This window comes from Barbus barbus, assembly GCF_936440315.1.
Source record: "Barbus barbus genome assembly, chromosome: 31".
Lineage (NCBI taxonomy): Eukaryota > Metazoa > Chordata > Actinopteri > Cypriniformes > Cyprinidae > Barbus > Barbus barbus.
In genome coordinates, this window is record NC_136759.1 from 15,042,375 (window position 1) to 15,062,559 (window position 20,185).

A 20,185-nucleotide genomic window follows, 5' to 3' on the forward strand; every position below is an offset into this window, starting at 1 on the left:
AAGGCCGATCACTTCCAAGCCACACCACACCTGATGCTGGAGTTTTTGCTAAAGGAGCCCCCACCAAGTATTGAGTGCATAAATGAACATACTTTAAAGAACTTGAACGTTTCTGTTCTGCAAATCCTTTTTTTGATTGATCTTAGGAAATATTCTAATATTTTGAGACACTAGATTTTTGACTTTCATGAGCTGTAAGCTCTAGTCATCAAAACTTTTGAAATGTTTTACTTTATTTAACATTTTAATTTAACTTTTTCACGATATTTATTTAACATTTTTTGAGATGCACCTGTATATTATCTAAATTATTATATGTGACCTTGGACTACAAAACCAGTGTAAAATTGATTTGTTAGCATAGGACAATATTTGGCCGAGATACAACTATTTGAAAATCTGGAATCTGAGGGTGCAAAAAAAAAAAAAATAATAAATTCAGAAAATTGCCTTTAAATTTGTCCAAATTAAGTCCTTAGCAATGCATATTCCTAATCAAAAATTTTATATATTTTTATTTTTATTTTTTTTATATATTTACGGTAGGAAATAAAAAAAAAATCTTCATGGACCATGATTTTTTACTTAATATCCTTATGAGTTTTGGCATAAAAGATAAATAGATAATTTTGACCCATACAATGTATTATTGGCTATTGCTACAAATATACCCATGCTACTTATGAATAGTTTTGTGGTCCAGGGTCATATAGAATACTGTTTTTTTTTCATTTTGCCTTTTAATTTGTATGTTTCTGAGTAATACATCAATCCTAAAAAGTAATCCTCAATTAATATTACCTGATAAAGAAATTAAAATAATTAGCAAGTAAAATGAAAAGTAAAAATAAAAGTTTTGTGGGTGACCTGTAGCTCACAGAGCTACATTTTCAAATAAGCTTCCCCAAAACTAATGTGTACGAAGCGAGTGTGAGATATGACCGAGGCCTGACGCTGTCTAAACTACTCAGAGGATGAGCTCTGCCGCCGAGGGGGAGAATCAAAGCGGGACAAATGCGAGACGGGAGACGCGGCCTGTACGCAGCAGTAGAAAATCCAACAGTTGAAGCCTCTCCTTCAGGAAAGAGGACCTACTCCTCCCTGCTGCCAGGCCTCCGCTGCAGGTGGTATAATCTCAGGCCTTGATTAACTACTTCTATTACCAAACTTAATTACGAAATCGTCAAGAGTGGCCTGCTCTGGCGTGAGCAGGCCAACCCCCCGCAGCAAGAGAGACAAACAAATAAACAGCAGTGCGGCTCCGACAGCCGGCTTCTGACTGCTATTAGGCTCCACAGAGCTCATGTTAATTAATAGCCCGCGATGCTATCGATGGGGGAAATAAAGACAATTGACAATTGCCTCTCGCAAGCCCTTGGAGAAAGATGCAGGGCTGAGACCTGCTGGGAAATTGGCTGGAATTTGTGTGTGTGTGTGTACGTGTATTTGTTTCTGCATAAAAATATGTGAGTGGTTTTAAAAAAGCTGTTGCACAATATAAAAAAAAAAAACTGGCATATTTTGTTTTTCTGTGATGTACCTGTATATTACAATATAAAATTTTTTCACTATGTTGCATTAATAGCTACTGTATATTAAGAAACAAAGAATCATTCAAGGTTTAGTGGGGTGATTTTTTTAAGGTCTGCATTAAAAAATTTATTTTTACTCAGAATTTTTTTTTTGAGTGTCAAATGCTGGTAGGGCTGTAAGATTTAAAAAAACTTGAATAATTTTCTCACTGCTTGACTGAAAAGCCACATTCCCACTGTTTTTGACCAATTCAGTAGGACTATAAAAATATTAATAATTGTCATGATTCTGTTTTCATTATTGATTATAATATTTATATTATTGTGATATTGTTAAATAAAATATATAAAAAATAAATATATTGAAATAATATTGTAAAAGAAATACTAAAAAGTAAAAGTAATAAAAAAGTAATACAAATACATTATTTTACTGTAAAATACTGTTTTATATACTACTGGAAAATTTTCTAATGGTAAACCATTGAGCTTTGATTAAGAGTATTGTGATATTGTGAAATAAAATTATCAAACAAAACAGGAAAAATATTGTAATACTGTACATACTGTTAAATTACAATAATATTATTTGTGATATTGTGAAATAAAATTATTACGAGAACATCAAAGTAGGCACACCACAGCTCCAGAGATATAGAAGTATTTAATTATGTTCTTTACGTTTTCGAGCTTAAACGCTCAAATGATTTAATTACGTTTAAATGCTCTTCATCAGACAATTATTCAAATAAAATGATTAAACAATAAGAAATATTTTGTTATTATACTGTAAAAACTGAAACTATAAAAATATATTGGAAATAAAAAAAAAGAATAAAAAGAAGTATTGTAATAATACTGTAAAATAAAAAAATGGACTAACAAAATAATTTTATTTTACTGTAAAATTACAACACTAATATTTATTATTAATTATTATTATTATCTTACATTTTTTATTTTCAAATGGTAAACCATTTAGCTTTTATTTTGACAGGTTTCCAGCAAATAAAAATATGCGCTGCCGGTTTCAGAGTTACATGTTTCATGTTTACATGTGTGCAGCCCATGGCATTTAGTGTGTCCAAACAGCTCGATTCACAATGAACCAAATTGCTCTAAGACACTGATACACTATCATGGGCTACACGTGTGTAAATGCAACGCCTGAAACCAGTAAAGCATATATTTATTCAATCAAAGTCTGCACAATTTGCCTAACCAATGGTGTATACATGTGTGTGTGTGTGTGTGTGTGTTACTGCAAACATGCTTTCCCTGCATCGCTGCTCTAAGGGTACACCGGCTGGCGGGGTGCCCAAACCAACCAGCTTCCTTTCTCATGGATCCTGAAGGGCATTTCCGCTCGGCTTGCCCCCTGGGACCCAGCGGCTACACTATCTAGCGTTCAGAGCAGGACAAAGAAAACCGTGTCCTTGGTCAGAGCCCATTTTAGACTGAAAAGGTGTCCCATCATAATTCTGTCCGTCCTATTCTGTACAACATCTTCATCCCAGAACAGGCTGAATTATATCGTCCATTTAGCCAAACCATCACAGGCCAATGGAGGACACCATCTGCCCACGGTTGCAAAGCACTGACTCCTTATTAGCTTGCTTGATATCGCTCATTACCCGCTCTCATATAAAGATAAACACAGGGTGTCCTGAACTAAAGCGCATCCTCTAGAAAATATTTACTAGTCTAAACAGTCTTTTCATCACTTGTTTAGTGGAGAGAGAGGAAATGCGTGGGTGAGAAAGCCAGTCGGAGTATGCTAAGCTGAGCGCTGTACGGTGTGGCCGTTTATAATGGGGTCTCTTTATGGAGATGACTGGTGGAGCTTATGGCAGAGAACATGCCAGATCAGACAGGGCGAGCCATGGGGAACGTCAGGCCTGCTGAAACTGAGGAATACAGTCGAGGCGGAGATGACCTTCTTAATGTCGACACATCTTCATATGCTAAGTGGGCTAACTACTTCAGACAGCATGAGGAGAAATGTACAAGCCACTGCTTCCAAAAGCTGCATCTCTGCTGCTAATAAACAAAAGTCAACACATATATGATGGAGACAGGTGGGATATATGCCCACTATTTTATTAAATAGCTCACACTCGGAATGTGTCTATTGCTGTCTAAAACAGAGGAAACATTTCCAGTTCTCTAGCAGGAGTTTATTTTGTTTTTGTGTGTTATAATGAGATTAATTTATTTTGTTTTGTTGGGCGGTTGTTGCAGTTGGTATCGGTGGCAAAAAATGACAAGCAATATTCTATGCAGCACATTCTCCAATCTATTCCTTTTCCAATCTGTCACACATTTTTCTATCCGTTCCAGTGAAACCTAAAAGGAAAATGCAAACAGTTTCCACACTATACATCTGCTATACCGCTGCAATTTTATATAAAAAATTTAATAAAATAAAATAAACCCATAACCTCTCATATTCAAAGCAAAAATATTACTGGACCAAGAAGTCATGTTTGCTTTCATCCACTGTTCAGATGGATGAAGTTATCAAATGAAGTTAATTTGAGCTCTTGAATTAGTTATCAAGTATGAGCGCTCCCTTAAATCACTGTGTAATGAATTAATCAGATCTTGTTTTGTAGAAAAGCAGGCAGTCAATATGCAGATGAAATGATTTTTGGATATTTTTAATATCCAATTTTAGTGTTTACATTTCAGTTTTGACATTGAAACCAGGAAAAATGACATCAATAACCAGATTATCACATACAGTAGAATATTTATCAATGAAAACTGCAAAAATCCTTCGAATTAACTAATTAGAAGCTATGACTTCAAAACATAAAAAATAATTCACCATGGATTCCTTTGAAATTTTCCTAGGGGTTTTTATAATCAGGTTTTTCAGTGAATGAGTAATATATGGCCTGTGGTAAACATAAGTTGACGATACTTTGTCTTGCCCTACAACATAAAATACACACACTTAAACCCCCAATGTTCTTGTGTAGTTACTAATTACAAACATACAATTTTACAATCATAGCTGTAGCATGCCATTTTTGTGACATCACAACCTCCCTTTTCTGCTTTTTTATTCAAACGGATGCCCATGCACTAAATAAATGAACAAGCTCAAAATTTCTGTGCCTAGAAAGCCTAACTGGCAAAATACCGGATTATAAAAGCTAAAATAAATCTGCTATGACAGATTGCAATAACTGCATCTGTAATTTTCAGGCTGCATGAGCACTCTGATTTCGACAGCAGTGCTTTTACATTTGAAATGCTGTCATTCACACACAACGGCGTTTCATTATTGAACATTTGTTGCAAAGTCCTGTCTTTTTGAAAGCTTTCATGATCATTATACAGAGAAGCCAAGCTTCCAGGTGGGATAAAAAAAAATACATTGACTGAAAGCCCAATGTCCAATAATGTTTAAAGCCCTTTGTCCAATGAATATTGATCCATCTTTGCGCCATTAAAAACAAGTGTTCAGATATAAGCCACAGCTTTCCACTGATGCACAACTTCAAAAAGGGCTTTATGGGCCATGCATCCCCTGACAGCTATAGATATACAGTATATTTTAAAAATAAAATAAAAATTGAGCTCTGCTTGACTTTTATTCACTAAAATACTGAAATACACTGACAGAGAGAGAACCATGCCACAATATTTATAACAATAAATAGAGCAATTTAATGATATATAGAACTAACAAAGGAAAGACCGAAAGAACAGAGAAGATAGATAGATAGATAGATAGATAGATAGATAGATAGATAGATAGATAGATAGATAGATAGATAGATAGATAGAACAACAGAATGATATATAGAACAACAGAATGATAGATAGACCGATAGATAGACTGATAGAACGATAGAACAATAGACAGACAGAAAGATAGACAGATAGATGGATGGATAGAAAGATGGATGGATAGATAGAACGATAAATAGATTCAGATTGTTTATTGTCATTGTACTTACATACAACAAAATTATAAATATGCCAGCTCCATATATATATATAATTTGTAGCATATCCAGCTACAAATTATTTAAACAATTAATAATAAAAAAATAAAAAAAGATGGATAGATGATAGATAGATAGATAGATAGATAGATAGATAGATAGATAGATAGATAGATAGATAGATAGAACAACAGAATGATAGATAGATTGATAGATAGACTGACAGAACGATATAACAATAGACAGACAGAAAGATAGATAGATGGACAGATGATAGATAGATAGATAGATAGATAGATAGATAGATAGATAGATAGATAGATAGATAGATAGATAGATAGATAGAACAACAGAATGATAGATAGATTGATAGATAGACTGACAGAACGATATAACAATAGACAGACAGAAAGATAGATAGATGGACAGATGATAGATAGATAGATAGATAGATAGATAGATAGATAGACAGATAGATAGATAGAATGATAGATAGATAGATAGATAGATAGATAGATAGATAGATAGATAGATAGATAGATAGATAGATAGATAGATAGATAGATAGAACAACAGAATGATAGATAGATTGATAGATAGACTGATAGAACGATAGAACAATAGACAGAAAGATAGATAGACAGACAGACAGACAGACAGACAGACAGACAGACAGACAGACAGATAGATAGATAGATAGATAGATAGATAGATAGATAGATAGATAGATAGATAGATAGATAGATAGATAGATAGATAGATAGATAGAACAACAGAATGATAGATAGATTGATAGATAGACTGATAGAACGATAGAACAATAGACAGAAAGATAGATAGACGGACAGACAGACAGACAGACAGACAGACAGACAGACAGACAGACAGACAGACAGATAGATAGATAGATAGATAGATAGATAGATAGATAGATAGATAGATAGAAACCCCATCTCTTGGAAACTGATAATTAAACCAGATCTCTTGATTAAATTAATTTTGTGAGGTGTTTTTGCCCAAATCACTGAATAATTAGTTTTGGAATATAACCCCAGAAGCATATCACCTTCCATTCATGTGCCAAAACTTCCTCAAATACATCTTGGAGAGTGTTGGCAGTGTGTAAAATTAAAATAATCAGCGAAGTGTTGAAATGTTACATAAGCTCTCATTAGCCACTGGCACATGGAACGGCATACTGCTAGAACCACACTTGGTTTAAAGACACCTGCACAAAAAGCTCTGCAGCCATCTTACCATCCCATCTGGGTTTGAGATACATCTTTCGAGCTGAAACTGATGTCAAATTGCAGTGCTGGTTGAGTGTGGTACAGTTCACATATGTGAGATGCTTGCCAGAGAAATTCAATTTAGAAGTGCCAATAGTGTGTGCTGGTCCCTCCGTACCAGCTTCCAGAAGGGAAGCGTATGTACACATGTGGGCCAGTCTGTCCAATGCCCGCTGGGTAGGATCGGCTCTGCCAACTGCTCCAGGACATAACGGATAAATCTAGACTTAACACTGCTCTCAGTGCTGTACCACTTTCCATCTCGCTTTCCTTTTAGCCACAACGCTCCATCTTTTTTCTGTTTGTCCAGTGTCTCTGGAAAGCTTCACGGATTCCCAGTAGGTAGGATGTTGATGTAGCCTCCAAAACAGCTAAGAGCCTCAAGCATCTGTCAGTATATGATGTGGAAAGAGAAAGCATGTGCATTCATGAATTTGTGCATGTGTGCACATGTCTTTGTATAAAGCCTGGCAGCTTCACTCAAGACTTGTTGCCAAGGCATCCGTATAGCTCTAATAGCTGCTAATCTGAGACAGAGCGTTCACAAGCATTCTGCTTTAAATATCTCAGGATATTGACAGCATAAATCACACACAAAAACAAACGCAAAACTGTCTCAGGACATCAGCGTTCACTTTTCATTTATGTACATTACCACAGTTTTCCCAACCTTTTCAGCTTAGGTATTCCCACAGCTCCTTCAGTAAAGCTCAAGAGCCAATAACAGAACAATAAATGTTACGTTTAACCCATATTATACTGTATATAATTTAATATTAAAATGGAGGCTGCTTGAGAAACTATAGAAGCATAGTTTACAGCAACATTTCGGTTTATGTTAGTTTGAGACATTTGATGGGTCTTCTTTTCTTAAAGTGATAGTACACCCTAAAATTAAAACTTCGTGAAATTTTAAAGGAATTTTCAACATTTTCAAAATTAAACCGTAATATATACAGTATATCAAATATCATCTATGTTCCACAGAATAAAGTAAGTCACTCAGGTTTGGAACGAAATGATGATGCAATGTAAATAATGGGAGAATTATCATTTTTGTGTGAATTATCCCTTGGCACCACTGCATTAAACATGCACATAGTATTTTACTACAATTACAGCATAATGCACAGTGATCACACAATTCAAAAAAACAGTATAAAGTGTAAACTATGCAGAACACCAATATTCCATCCAAACACATCCGCTGTATTTTTCACACTTGTACTCATTAAATGAAAACAGCCTCTGCTTGGATTTGTGGGTGAATGTCTATCATTAAGGGAAAGAGACACTGTGAGCTCCGCCACTACGCTCAGTTTTTTCACAACAACAAGTGCACAACAAATACAGAAAATTATGTGCAGAGGGGAGCTACGTTAGGACAGCGAGGTGACAGTCGCATGAATTTTGCTGTCCAGCTGGACCACACAGCATCGCTGAAAGGGCCGGGCCAGGGAAGCGACAGATGCATTACATCAAATTGAGACAGGGGATATTACTCTCTAGAAAAACAGTGACGTCTTTGTGAAACTAATAAGGTTGGGTGCGAGCACCAGCTGCCAGTCCAATCTCTGCTGTTATGACTGGAATAGTGAACAAAGTGGCCTTCGACTGTCCATCTGTTCATCACGAATCACAGAGCTCACTGTACAGCAGCAGTTGACGGAGAAAGTTGACAGTGTTTCAAAAGGTTAAAAGAGCAATAAAAAAAGTGTATGTGAGTGACACAAGGTGACGGTCACAAAGGCTGTAGAAATGCGGTGTCACTCAGAAACCAGGCTGCTGTTTGACAGCGCTACCCTTCTGCTCTCTCGCTGTCATATACAGAAACAGCCAACGCTAACAATGGTCAGCCGTCAGCTCAGTTTAACCTAAATGGCTGTTGGAAAGCGATCATACTGTGCTGATGGACGCAGCTCGGGGCAAAGCAAGAAAACTCACTTAACTTGAGGTTAAGGTGCAGCTGTGTGGATGGAAAGTTTTATTCTGTGAAAACACTGAGTAATTTTTTATTCTAAAAGTCATTCTATGACTCAAAAAAGAACAAAAGAGCAGCACACTGCCACAATGCTTTCAATAGTGGACAAACAACGCTTCAAACCTTTTGGTCTGTGTCAGGTAATCCTTCAGGGAATCTTTTCTGAGCAAAAAGGGGGCCTAGCTTCAATCTTTTAAGTTGATTCTTTCGTAGCCTTCCTTGTGTGACCCTGGACCTCAAAACCAGTCTTAAATTTCTGGATTATATTTGTAGCAATAGCCAAATATACATTGTATGGATCAAAATTATCAAATGATCTTTTATGTCAAAAATCATTAGGATATTAAGTAAAGATAATGTTCTATGAAGATATTTTGTAAATTTCTTACCGTAAATATATCAAAACATCATTTTTGATTGGTAATATGCATTGCTAAGAACTTTAAAGGAGATTTTCTCAATATTTAGATTTTTTTCACCCTCAAATTCCAGATTTTCAAATAGTTGAAATATTGTCCGATCCTAACAAACCATACATCAATGGAAAGCTTATTTATTCAGCTTTTAGATGATGTATAAATCTCAATTTAAAAAAATTGACTGGTTTTGTGGTCCAGGGTCACAAATGATCAAAAAACAAAATCCTAGAATGCTTTCAAAAAGAATAGCACATTGTCACAATGCGCTCAAACTCTATTTTAAAAGTGGACAAACAACATTTTGACCCCTTCAGTCTTCATCGGGCAGTCCTCTTTGAAAATTCCTTTTTTCTGAGCACAGACTGGGCACATATTCAAAAAGAGTATCCTTTAGGAGGATTCTTTTATAATATTGCTTTGTGAATGAAAAAAATGTGTTGCTTATTGCTTTTTTTATGAAAATCTAATAATCAAATCTCATCGGATGGAGTGCAACACAAAACCAGTACTATTATGAAACGGAATGTGCACATCTCAAATGACTTTATGACCAAAAAAATATTCAAGACGGCCTTCAAAAAAACAAAAAGACATCATATTGTCACTATGCTCTCAAACTCTATTTTAATAGTGGATAAACAACGTTATGACTTTTCATGTAGCCTACCCATTTACTTATATGAAATTCCAAACATAGGTTTAAGAGGAGCCTAATCATTCAGATACAATCATCATTACGAGCCTGAATCAGGACTGAATGGGCAGGCAAACCGTCATGTGGTCCCAAACTTTAAGACTTTTGTTCCTCTTTGAAACACAAATTAACATATTTTTAATGCAACTTGACAGATTTCCACCCCTCTATTGAAATTCCTTTCCACAAAAAATTGTTTATATAATTTCATGAAGTTGCTTGATGTGAGAGAACCAACGAGGTTCATTCCTGCATCATTTAACAACATTTAAGCTTCCATTTACCACAACTCTTAAGATGTGCGATGATCAATATTTGTATGCAAATAAAAGCATAAATTAAACCTGTCCTGTAAAGCAATCGTGTATCTTCAGAAGACTTGGACTGAACTGCTCAATTCATATGATTTCCTTTGCAATGTCTTTATGGACTTTTTTTTAAACGTTTCTTTCAGTCACTTTCAAAGGAGTGACAGAAATCTCTCAGGTTTCATTAAAAACATCTTCACTTGTGTTTAGAAGTTAAACAAAAGTCATACAGGTTTGGAACAACATGAGGGTGAGTAAACAATGATGGAATTTGAGTTTTTGGGTGAACTGTCCATTTAAATTTCCAAACACTTGCTTTCTGCTTACTAATGGCAGATGGCACACTTGCGAGAGCCCCCGCTTCATGTCACAATAACAATTCAATATACATCCAAACCTGCCAATAAAAATCACAGGAGCATGAATTCAGGGTGAATTCCATCACAGTCGGGCTAGCCGTCTCGCTTGACTATGAAAATCGGAGTTTCCTTCCTACACGTTTACGATCGATCAAGTGTTCTGATTGAGAACTGGGGAAAAAACAATGTGCTTTTAGAGGATTTCTCCACCTTTACATCACATCTGTGTGACCGCGGCCAGGAAATCTCATTGTGTTCCTGGCAGACAGAAACATAAACACAGATAATGGCGAGTTTTACCTCTGGCTGATCGGCTGATGTGGCCGAGAGTTACTTTACCTGCCTTAGGCCATCCCTGCTGCTCTGCATGATCCGGAGGGCATAGTTCGAGCGCTGGCCTTTGCTGTTGAACTCGATGTGGCCTGTTAGACCTTCCAACTCTACCTATCCGGAGAGAGAGAGAGAGACAACATGTTAACGCCTGCGGGTATCATGCGATCACAGCCACAAAAGTCTTCAGTGCTGTATCGATTTATAGAGCTATGTGGACGGCAGAGCTCCTCACTGGAAACGTTTGCACAATGCAGGAAGCGGCTATAGATCGCCGTATGTCATGCATAGGTTGATGCAGTAATGACAAGCTGATGGTCGTTAATCTTTAATGGCTGAGTAAGACATTTCACAGATTCTCCTGAAGGCTGCAGTTCTGACGAGGGTTTGTGGGCCGCAGTGGTTCAGAGAGGAAAAACTAAATGATGAATGAGCCTGCAACGGCAGCAGGTGAGATGATTGGCAGCTCGTGGGCTCTCCCTGTGGTTCTCACCATCCTCAGGTAGTTCATCAGACTTGTGCCGTGCTCCCAGATCTTAGAGGACTTGCAGGAGAGCTGAGTGGCTCCTACGTTCTGGCTACGGTTCAGCTCCTGCACGGCTGCCACCACCGTGTGTACCGCATCAAACAGCAGCGCTGATGAAAGCTGGAACACACACACATAACAGTAAACACAGGCCGAGCAAACAGAAAGCAGTGCAATCCAACTATATGCTGCTAACCAAGGTGGATACACACTTCATGGCCAAAAGTATGCTGACAAGCTTTTGATTAGCGTTTTTAGCTATTCAGGCATAGAAATAAATATGCATTTGGCAGATGCTTTTATCCAAAGGGATTTATTGGCTGAAATGTACGTTCCCTGAAAATAAAACCCATGAACTACCATAGACCATAAAGTTGTATGTAAATAAATAGTAGGCTATTTAATAAAAAGTCTGTAATATTTACTGAAACCATTTAAAACTTAAGATTTCGCTGCCTTGGGATTATAAGGTTCTATCTGCATTCTGAGCAGTTTTAAGATAATGAGCTTCATTTATTAGAGATATTGGCTGCATTTATTTGATCAATATATTTGTCATTCTTTTTGATTCTAATATGGGGATCTCAATGGGGACAGGCATAAGATTTTTATACTGTACAAAAGTATATTCTGCATCAACCCTACACTGAAACCTACCCCTCACAGGAAACTTTCTGCATTTTTACAATTTTAAACAAAAAACTTAGTTTACTTCATTTTTATACCAGTTTTACAAATTAGGACGTCCCTAAAGGGAGTTTTTTTTGGAGATTTTGTCAGGTTTAGCTAACTTTTGGGTACAAATATGTCCCCAAAATATGTTAACTACATTTACATTTACATTTATGCATTTAGCAGACGCTTTTATCCAAAGCGACTTACATTGCATTCAAGTCACAGTTTCTACATTTTACTAGGTAAACTAGTAACTAGGTACACACACACACACACACAAATGAAATACTGCCTTTTTGACCTCATTGATGCTCTTATTTGAATGGGAGTAAATTCCTGCATCCATGTTTTAATATCTACTGGAAAGCATTTCAAGAAGAGTGAAAAATGTATCAATGTCTGCGGTTGTAAAATTAAATGCTGAAAAAAAGCACATGGGTTTGGATATTTAGTTGTCTGCATACATTTGGCCATGCAGAACATCATTAAATCATCAGACATTTCATCGTTGATCATTGTGATACAACCACCACTTCCTTTGCCCCCTCATCCCTCTGGAACTGAATTACTGACCACTTTAATTACATCAGATGGTGTGTTAATGCACTGCAGCAAAGACTGTGGAGTTTCCTTTCCCTCTGACATCCATTATGGTGCTAAAGCTTTCTGTAATGAAGATATGTTATGCTGCATTATGGAACAGCACAGCAGCTTAGAGGAGGTGGAGATGTGTGTGTGTGTATGTGTCGTGAGGGAAGACTAAATGTGTTTGTGACTAAAATAGCAGTCTGTGTAAATTTTGTTGACTACGTTTCTCTCCTTTCTGTAGAAAAAACAAAAAACAGTGTAACTATTCTGGTCACATGCAGGGAAACGTCTTAGCTGCTCTCATTAGGTGAATGCAGAATGACAATGTGTGTGCGCTGCCGACTGAGGCACATACACAGGTTCGCTGGTTAATCTCTGCACAGACTAGCCAGTCTTTGGCTAATGAAGTCCAGGGCTTAAATATCTGTTTGGTTAGTGTCTTCCATATCAAAAACATTAGGCTAAGCTAGTTTTTAAGGCTTTGCATTTCTAGGCCAGTGAGTAACACAGAGTTGAGTCTCACTGTGGGGTTTAGACCTGTTCTCTCTCTCATCTGTCTGCCAGACTACAAACCATCCTCTGATTAATTAAAGATTAGACCTAATTAAATGAAAAGTGCAACCAGGGCTAGTTTCTAAAAGCAGTAAGCATTTATTTTTCAAAAGTCTTCCCCCTTCAGCTTTAATTAGAATACAAACATTAAAAAATGAATTATTTTGACTTGCTTGCATATATCAGATAAATAATTTTTAAAAATCTTTATCAGCTTCCCTGGATGTTTGATGGAGTACAAACTGGGACTGAGATCAGGATTAATACATTATACAGATGTTTTCGTTTCCAAAGTGACGGAAATAACTGTGCTGAAGTGAACATGCAGGGTGTGTGTATTCCTCAGGGTGAATATGTGACTTTGTGTGATGAATTATACAGCTATAGCCCCGGCTTCAAGGTGAGCAAGAGGACATAGATAGTAGGCTGTTCCAAATTAATTAACACAGCATCCTTGAGTTACAAATAAATGACTTATTTTAGAATATTTACTAGACATAAACACGAAAAGAGACAATTTTTAAAGGGTAGTTCACCCAAAAATGTAAATTTTGTCATTATTTATTCACCCTCATGTTGTTCCACCTCTCATTTTTTTCTGTAAAACCCCAAATGAGATGTTGGGATGGAGGTTCAAGTTGCTTTTTTCCATTAAATAAAAGTGAATTTAAGATTTCAAGCTCTGAAATTAGCCAAAAAGTATAATAAATATAACCCATTATAAACATATGGTTACTTTCATGGTTTTATAATGTTTTTGTATTTTGGAGTTCATAAGGACAAACCACCATCTACTTTCATGATATTAAAATTGGCTGCTTGAACATTCTGCCTAACATTTCCTTTTCTGTTTCATGAAAGAAAGAAAGTAACTGGTTTCACTTCAGCTTCAAAAATGAAAATTCTGTCATTAATTACACACTTTCATGTCGTTTTAAACATGTAAGAACTTTAGAACATCTTCGGAACACAAATTAGGACATTTTTGATGAAATCTGAGAGTTTTCTGACCCTGCATAGACAGCAACACAATTGAAAGATTCAAGGCCCAGAAAGCTAGTAAGAAAGTTGTTAAAATAGTCCATGTGACATGGACTTTTTACTTTTTGCGTCGTGGTACTCTCATGAAAGATTGGTGAAGACTGATATGGAAGAGAAGAAATTCTCCAATCTTTCTTCACAAAAAGTATTCTCATGGCTTCATAAATTTAAGGTTGAACCTCTGATGCCACATGGACTATTTTAACGATGTCTTTACTAACTAGTTACATTGCTGTCTATGTTGGGTCAGAAAGCTCTCGGATTTCATCAAAAAAATCTTAATTTGTGTTCCGAAGATGAACGAAGGTCTTACGGGTTTGGAACAACATGACGGTGAGTAATTAATGACAGAATTTTCATTTTTGGTTGAACTATTCCCTTTAACATTGATTTAATCTTGCATATTCAAAAAACATCTTTAACTAATAGTTTATCAGCCTTACTGGTGTTCCTGCAAAAGGAGCATGATCACAGTTCTCCTGCCAGGATCGATTGAGGCTGAGGACAAAGTCCTCAAAGAAAGGATGTGTCCCGTTGAAGACTGAAAAACCAACGATGTTGACTCGTTGATCAGCTAAATCGTCCAATCGTAGCAGAGAGAATTCCTGCAAGGGAAGAGAAAATGTTCGAGTTAATTCACCAATATGAGTGCTTCTTATCAAGTTGCCAATCTCAGGTCCCTTGTCGAATCTAAACAACCTAATGATGCCCATAGGAAGTAAAACAATATCGTCAGGCTCATTAACAAGCACTGAGGTAATTCTGCCAATTCCAAGGACAAGTAATTCAATTCAGCAAAGTTAATGCTTAGGAGAGCAAATCCCAGCAGCTATTGTGCTTCAGATCCCACGAGGGGCACTTTCGAGATTGTGCGAAAGCTGGGAAAAAAAGGTCCGCAGTGTTGTCAGTCTGCGTCCCGGTACGTGCAGTACTTCAGCAGAAGGTTAATAGAGATGTCCCTGCAGTTCCTGCTGACACTATTACAGTCTATGACTCTGTCACCATCATTGGCTCAGGGGACACTGATGATGTGAAGAGGAAGAGAAGTTATAGTGCTGGACCCATGACACAGATAATATGAGACGAGATGAGGAGAGAAGAGCGAAGAGACAAGAAGAGAAGAGATGAGACAAGAAAAGACATGATGAGAAGAGACAGGATGGACTGAGACTCTTCTCAGAGAAGAGGAAACTGGATGAGAAATATTGAAATAAAATGAGATGACACTACATAAGAAGAGACTAGATGACAGTGAAGAAGAGGAGACTTGATGATAAATAATTAGATGACACTAAATGAGAAAAGATGAGACTACATAAGAAGAGAAAGATGAACTGAGACCAGATGACAATGACGAAGAGAGAAGAATATATGGGAAGAGATGAGATGTGACAATACTACATGAGACTAGATGACAGAGAAGAGAAGACTAAATGAGAAAAGATGAGATGAGACTAGATGAAAAGAAAATGAATCAACTGAGACTAGATGACAAAGAAGAGAGTAGACTAGATGGGAAGAGTTGAGATGATATGAGAAATGACTAGATGAGACAAGACATAATAAACTGGGACTAGATGACAGAGAAAAGAGGACTAAATGAGAAAGGATGAGACTAGATGAAAAGAGAAAAGATGAAGTGAGACTAGATGACAGAAGAAGAGAGGAGAATACAAGGGAAGATATGAGATGAGACGAGACTAGATGAGATGAAACAAAATGAACTGACACTAGATGACAAAGAGAAGAAGAGAAATTATGAGATGAGACTGCATGAGAAAAGACAGAATGAACAGACTATGACAAAGGAGAAGAGACTAGATAAGATGAGACAGTATCAACTGAAACTAGATGACAGTAACGAGAAAAGATGAAATGAGACTAAATGAGAAGAGACAGAACATACAGACTAGACGACAGAGAAGACTAGATGAGAAGAAGAAAGCAGATGACACTAGATGAGAAAAGACAGCATGGGATGTGACTAGAAGACAAAGAAAAGGAAACAGCATGAGATGAGAAGAGACAAGAAGACATGACAGAACGAGATACGAGAGTTGAGACAAGAAGAGACATGATGAGATAAAAGGTAAAGAGAAGTGAAAAGGACTTGTCTCACAATAGGACTTGATGAGAAGACACAGGAGTACCTGAGGCTAGAAGTCAAAGAAGAGAATGAGATCAGGTGAGTCTAAATGAGATAAGGCCAAAAAAATAATGGTAAATAGTAAAAGAACAGGAAGCATGTTGAAGCCGTGTGTGGAGGAGGGGTCAGGGAAGGTGAGCAAATGATCCAAATACACACAATAGCAAATCCCCAGCCTTACTCAAGGTAGCATGCAGTAAGACTGAAGCACCTCAGATCAAAGACAACACAATCTTGCCCTCTCATTACAAACACAAAGCCAGATGAGGACAGCCACCCGGGCCATGGGTAGCGCACACCGCATAGGATTAAAGCCTCTGCCGAGAGGACAGGAAGAAAAGGAGGGGAGTGCAGTGTCATGGGAGTGCAGAGACAAAAATGCACTGCAGAGCTTCAGGAGACAGATCGCTGAATCTTCTTGTAGATAACAAAAGCTCCTCTTTTCTTATTTTAGAGGTGGAGCGGCCTCTCTGATTCACTAAAGAATGGCCATGTCAGCTTTTGATTTGAATAAAGGCCGTCTCCTGCTCTGATGACAACGTCAAAATATGCTCAGATGATCCTGACGAGAAACGCAAAGCTGATTCCATTCTATAACAACAAAATCACGCTGCAAAATATGTAAATATAGCACCTCCAGCAGTAAAACCTTTTATTTAAAATTCTCACACTCACTGCAAAACGTAAAACTTTAAACTTAATTAAAAAGAGGGAATAATAAAACACTTTTCATTAGCAAGCAATTTTTGAGACATTAGACGCCGCAGGCTACAATCTGTTGCTGGCGTAAACCAAAAAACATCAGAGTAATACTGCCGACAAATCATAACGCTGCTTATTGTATGGCTTTGCAAATGAAGCTTTATTGTAAATGGTCTCATATTGATTAGCATAGAAGAGTGTGTGAACAGTTGACCCTTCCTCCATCTGCACTCCCTGGTGCAGTCTGACAAGCCCGACGGGAACGGACCTGTAATTACTCTCCGAGCGCATGTTAATACTTCATTAAAACAGAGACAGTGTAAATGAGCCAGTCATTAACTGTGGCGCAGTTTGGGCCACTCATACACGACACGGAAGGTCACCGAATGTCCCGAAGCACGTGGAGTGTGTGCATGTGTGATTGAGCAGACACTTCATTACTAAAAATGAACTGCCCACTAATAGCACCGTTCATTTGCGCGTGCAGTCTGTTTTAGCACCTAATTCACAAAAGTAATTATGCAAATTAGATAATAGAACAAACACATTATGAACACAATTCACATGTTGCAGTGTTGTTACAGATAACGAAAACTACTAAACATATTTTTTATTACTTGAAATAAAGCTGAAATTAAAAAATATAAATATTTTGTTGCCTTGGCAAAAAACTGAAATTAATAAATTTAAATACTCAAATCAGTAAAACTGAAATAAATATGAATTAAAGCTAAATAGAAAAAAATAAAATAAAATGACAAGCACATAACAAAAGTACTAACACACTTAAACTAAAACTGAAAATATAAAAATAAAAGTAATTCAAAATATTACATTAGTTTTCAGTCTGGATTGATTTTTCTGAGATAAAGACTCTTGAGGTCTTTTTATTTGTTTGTTCTGTCTTTGCTAATCGCACGTAAAAACCAAACGCACAGAGCAATTTGTGTAGTCTGACTCATGAACAAATGAGTCATTTGAGCCAGATTAATAATTTAGCAAGTAATTCAGAAGACTCACAAACTCAGGAGTTCCTAGTTTGAATCAATCTGATGAACTCTAAATGAACTGAATCAACTCGATGAATTGATCCAAGCAGTTACTGAATCAAACATCTGATTCACTAACTGAAATAATAAAAAAGTAATTAATTTCAGCGACGTCCCTCTCAAAATGAAGCAATTTTAATAATTATTTATTTATAAACCTGTTTCTTTTATGTCAATGTTCATCTCTGTTTAAATAAAATAATACCAAAACATAAAATGAATCAAATTTGTGATGGTCTATAATTAGGTTTTTTTTAAAATTATGTTTCTATAAAAATATTTATATTGTAATATCGTTAACAACAAAAATTTGCTTCCAAACTAATACTGCACAGAAATATCTTTTAATTCAGTTTAATAGCGCAGTGTTATACCCACCAGGCAAATAGTCATAATCTATATAATCCAAGTTTGCATAGAAAGGAGGCACACAAAAGATTGATAATGACTTCATTTAAATACTCACAGTGCAGTACACTTAACACCTGGCTAAAGCTGGGCTCACACTGTGCGATTTTTAAAAGTCTTTTGCGATTGTTGCTTGTCACACTGTACGAACATGATCCCCATGTCAGACTGTAGGATCTCAGTTGTCTTAATGTCAGACTGTACGACAGTCAAGACGCGATAAAAACGGACGTACTCAAGAAGACTTGTCCGGAGTTTTACGTCATCAATACGTGACCCGCGTTCTCTCGCTATAATGGTAGCTAGCAAACAACAGCAACGTGTAGCGTTAGTTTTATTAATTACATGCCTTGATGTTAAAAAAAAAAAAAAAAAAACGAAAAAGACGACGTGTGTGGAGCAAGTCATGGCTGGGCAAAAGAGGACTTTATGGACTTCAAGTTCTACAGAGCGAACTTGAGGTAATTTTGTTATTCGAGTTTAAACATCCTGCCCCTTAATAAATAAACTTTAAGTAAACTTTACCTTGTACATGTATTGTTTTTACAAATAATGAATGGTTTGAAGTTGTCGCGCTAATTGCGTCATCAAGTTCAGTGCTCCTATTGGTTCTTGGTTTGACGGTCGTCGTAGGAGATGTCACACTGCAGGAAGCTTGAGGAAAGTGTCTGAAATCTTCTGACACTGCCAGAATTTAATCGGAGGAAAAAAATGATCGCAACGGCCATTAATCGGCTGTCGGTGAACATGTCAAACCAGCGATCTAGACAACCGATTTTAGCCTAGGATTATAGGAATCTTTTAGGATTATAGGATTTTCAAAATTTGTCTCAGACGAACAAATCGTGGCCAAAATCGCACAGTGTGAGCCGGGCTTTAACTGGATTGCACGCACGCACGCAAACAGTTCTTTAACTGTTTGGCTAGTGTAAGAGAAGAAGCATCTAGGAGACAGTTGGACCCCTGGGACAGCAGCTGCTCCTGATCTCTGGCAGGATGACAGAAGAGAGAAGAGTAGCGAGGACAAGAAAGAGAGAGAGGAAGGAAAGGGACTGGCTAGAGGAGAGGGAAGGGAGGTGAGGCGCTGACAGGCTGGCGATGAGCCCCCTAACACAACCTGTCACCTGAAGATCAATCAGAAAAGCAGAACCTGGGCCAGCTTGCTGCTTCACCGCTGGCAGACTCTCACACACACATACGGGCGTGCACACATGCATATTGTTTGTTGTGGCACAGCCAAACAGAGTTTGGAATAATGAGCTACTGGGAGAAATGCTAAACCCTGATTGGTGGTAAAACAGTAGAGGGTCCGAACAGGTCTGGCACCCAAATCAAACTAATTCAACCTCCAAAGTCATTCTATGTTTATTTAATTGACAATCTAAAGAGGACAAATGAGGACAAAATCTAATATTCCTTATGACAAATAAAGGCATTCCCACAGGTTTCAGAGTACAAAAATAAACTAAAATAAATGTGGCACAAAAATAATAAGAGGACAACACAGCACAACAAATGCAAACTAAAGAATTAATATGGTGGCATCCGAACATGCATACTTCCCTATATAGTAACTGAAAAATGTTCAAATTTACTGTATTTTTAAAACAGTAGACGAAAAGTACTA

General features: G+C 37.0%; 1 protein-coding gene across 1 annotated transcript in view; it reads right to left on the reverse strand.

Moving 5' to 3' along the window:
* The window catches only part of LOC306851419 (glutamate receptor ionotropic, kainate 4-like), a gene marked incomplete at its 5' end in the record, with an annotated part of 194,993 nt that overhangs the window by 52,731 nt on the left and 122,077 nt on the right, over positions 1-20,185 (reverse strand). The window contains 3 exons of the mRNA XM_079387624.1: positions 10,881-10,985; positions 11,365-11,517; positions 14,697-14,858. Of these exons, the coding sequence (XP_079243750.1) occupies positions 10,881-10,985; positions 11,365-11,517; positions 14,697-14,858 (420 nt within the window). The remainder of the gene's footprint in view (positions 1-10,880; positions 10,986-11,364; positions 11,518-14,696; positions 14,859-20,185) is intronic.